Genomic DNA, 2,821 nt, shown 5'->3' with positions numbered 1-2,821 from the left:
AAAAAAAAAACAAAAGAAATAAGAAAAAGTATTTATTGAATGGGTATTTGCGTCTTAAGGGAAGGGAAAACAGTCTTTCTTATTAATGGAAGTGCTATAGCTAATGCCTGATTCATACGATGTTCTAATGTATTATTACAAATAATTCTATCACCTAATGATGCAACAGTAACACCACCAATAACAGATTCTTCTAAATAAAACATAGTGTCAATATCAATTTTCATTTTTGGGTGTTCTTTATTTATTTGTTTAACGGTTTTTTCAACTAATTTAATATCACGTTCAACACACCGAATAGTGACGTTATTATCTTGTAATTTATTAATTCCTTCTTGAATTAATTTCATGAGTATTTCTGGATAATTACTTTCTTGTGTTGATTTTATTAATTTATTACGTACTTCTGTCATTAATGATTGAATATGAATATCTTCTGCTTTTAATAATTGAAGTCTAGCAGCAGAAAGTTCTTGTGAATGTGAGATTTTCTTTTTTGTTTCTGCCTCTTTAAGTTTCTTATTAAATTCTAAATCTATCTTTGCTTTTTCTTTTTCTATTATATTATTTTTTTCTTTTTCACTTTCTTGATTAGCACTTGATATAATTTCATCTCTCTTTGATTCTGCAGATTGGTGAATATATTCAATTTGTTTTTTCAACTGAGCCTCCTTTCTTTCAACTGACATCTCTTGTCATTTTTAAGTTTTTTCCTAAGTTTAATTTGTTTTTGTTTACAACCAAAGAAAATAAAACAATTTTCTATTTCTTAATTATTTTTTATTATTATTTTTATCTTTGAATAACCTTTCCTTCAAAAAATTATCAATTAAAAACCATCTTGACAATACATCTTTAATTGTTGTTCAATACTTTGCATCCATGCACAACTATCTTGTTCGCTCTTCTCTTCATAAATAGAATTACTGTGAAATTTAAAGAATGCATCACTTCCCCACATATTATAGATAGAATCAAATTCATTTTGTAATGAATATAAAACATTCATTACTGTTTTTCCATATTTTGTTTTATGTAATGGAGTTTCTTGGTTTGCTTCTTCATAACAAATCTTATTATAAAGTTCAACAACACGAATGAATCCTTTAGAATTAGGATCTGATGGATTTTGAGTAGCAAAATCATTTGCTTGTTTCATAAGAGTCTCATAATTATCTGGAACATTAATATTATGATTAAGTAATTCATTTAAAACAACACCTAATTTCTTAATATAATTTTCATTAAACACTTTAACTTTCTCAATTTGTTCTTTCATGAACTTTTCAAAACTTGGTTCTTCATATAAACAGAATGCAAATTTATCTAAAATCATTTTGTTACTATAAATTGTTTCAACTGATTTAGGACATTTCATAGCAACTTGATCATCAAAACTATTAGGAATAAATCCAAATGTTTTCAAATAATTTATAAGTGCTTCTTTAATAGAACTATCCCGTTTTTCATTAAAAGAATCTATAGATGATTGCTGTAATAATGAAGTTGTTTGTTTTTCAATTTCTGAATTTATTCCTTGTAAATCTATTTTTAATTCCTCTAATTTTTGATGAACCCATTTATATTTATCAATGGAAATACCTATTCTATCCTTTTTCCAACTTGGATAATAGTTATGTTTTTTATCTATTCCAACTTTCATACATTGTTCAGTTATCTTTTGTTTTAGTATTTGTCCATATTCTTTTGTAAAATTATCTTTTTGTTCTCTTGAAAGATTCATAAATGTATTATATGATTGGGAAATTCTATTTAAATTAACTCTAGTAAGTGTTTCATTCTTTGGAATATCAATATCAAATTTTTTCTTTAATCCTTCTATTAAAACTGGCTCAAATGAATTAATAACTTCATCTCCTATTTGTTTTTCAATGTCTTGAACTAATGACCCACAATTATTTGTTGAGTACTTAGATGGATTAACTGATTCAGTTGGCATAAGAAAAATATCTTTAATATGAACCTCAATACAATTATTGTCTTCTCGAGATACACACACTTGAATCATAGTATTTTCATTAACAACTCTAAAATCTTTACAAACTCTTCCAAATATTCGTTGTTCTTTTAAAACAATAATTGATCCTTTTCTCATAATTCTCCATGACTCATATGTACTCATTTTAATTCTTCCTCTTTGTGTGTATTTAATATTATTATCTGCAAGTTGTTCAAATATACCGTGTGTTTGATTATATTTCTCTAAAATAGAAATTATTTCATCTTTGACTTTTAGTCCAATTAAATGGTTGTCTGGTTCATCAAGACAATCTTCATACCATGTTTTAATGACTAAAACATCATTAATATATTCATTTCGTTCTTTGTCTTCTTCAAAATTGTACAATGCAGTTGATGCTTTCAATAATTTATCTGCCAAAACAGTATCAATACTAGTCCCCATCATTTCTGTTCTTTCTCTTAAGATTTTAGCTAATAACGAACGATCCAATGACACATTACCTCCATCTTTAAAAGTCATAATTTTAATTTTAAACCATTTCCCAAGTTCATTTTTTGCAACTGCTTCATCATAAGGATCCATTCTGTCAGATTTGAATGAATCTATTAAAAAATTAAATCGCTCTGTTTCATTTGAAATTACTTTCATTGTTGCAATATTTTTACTTTTTTTCTAGATCCACTTTTGTTTTTAGAATTACTCATTATTTAACAACTAAATTATTTGATGATTATTTCATTGATTACATCTATTAGTTCAATAAAAAAACAAACTCCTAAAGAGACAAATATTTATTTGATTTATTAACAGATTGAAAGATTGATTAGAAATGAAAAG

The 2,821-nt window shown here is 25.6% G+C and overlaps 2 protein-coding genes across 2 annotated transcripts; both read right to left on the bottom strand.

Moving 5' to 3' along the window:
* Positions 1–32: 32 nt before the first annotated feature.
* On the bottom strand, positions 33–689 carry ENU1_081300 (ATP synthase (E/31 kDa) subunit protein; the record flags this gene model as incomplete). Its single annotated transcript, XM_008858721.1, has 1 exon — positions 33–689. The coding sequence occupies one exon, from the start codon at positions 687–689 to the stop codon at positions 33–35; it is 657 nt and encodes a 218-aa protein (XP_008856943.1).
* Positions 690–829: 140 nt separating this feature from the next.
* ENU1_081290 (hypothetical protein) lies at positions 830–2,632 on the bottom strand (the record flags this gene model as incomplete). Its single annotated transcript, XM_008858720.1, has 1 exon — positions 830–2,632. One exon carries the CDS (start codon positions 2,630–2,632, stop codon positions 830–832), a length of 1,803 nt encoding a protein of 600 aa, XP_008856942.1.
* Between the last annotated feature and the right edge of the window lie 189 nt (positions 2,633–2,821).

Source organism: Entamoeba nuttalli (assembly GCF_000257125.1).
Source record: "Entamoeba nuttalli P19 unplaced genomic scaffold asmbl_3791, whole genome shotgun sequence".
NCBI lineage: Eukaryota > Evosea > Mastigamoebida > Endamoebidae > Entamoeba > Entamoeba nuttalli.
This window is presented reverse-complemented; position numbering and strand designations above follow the sequence as displayed.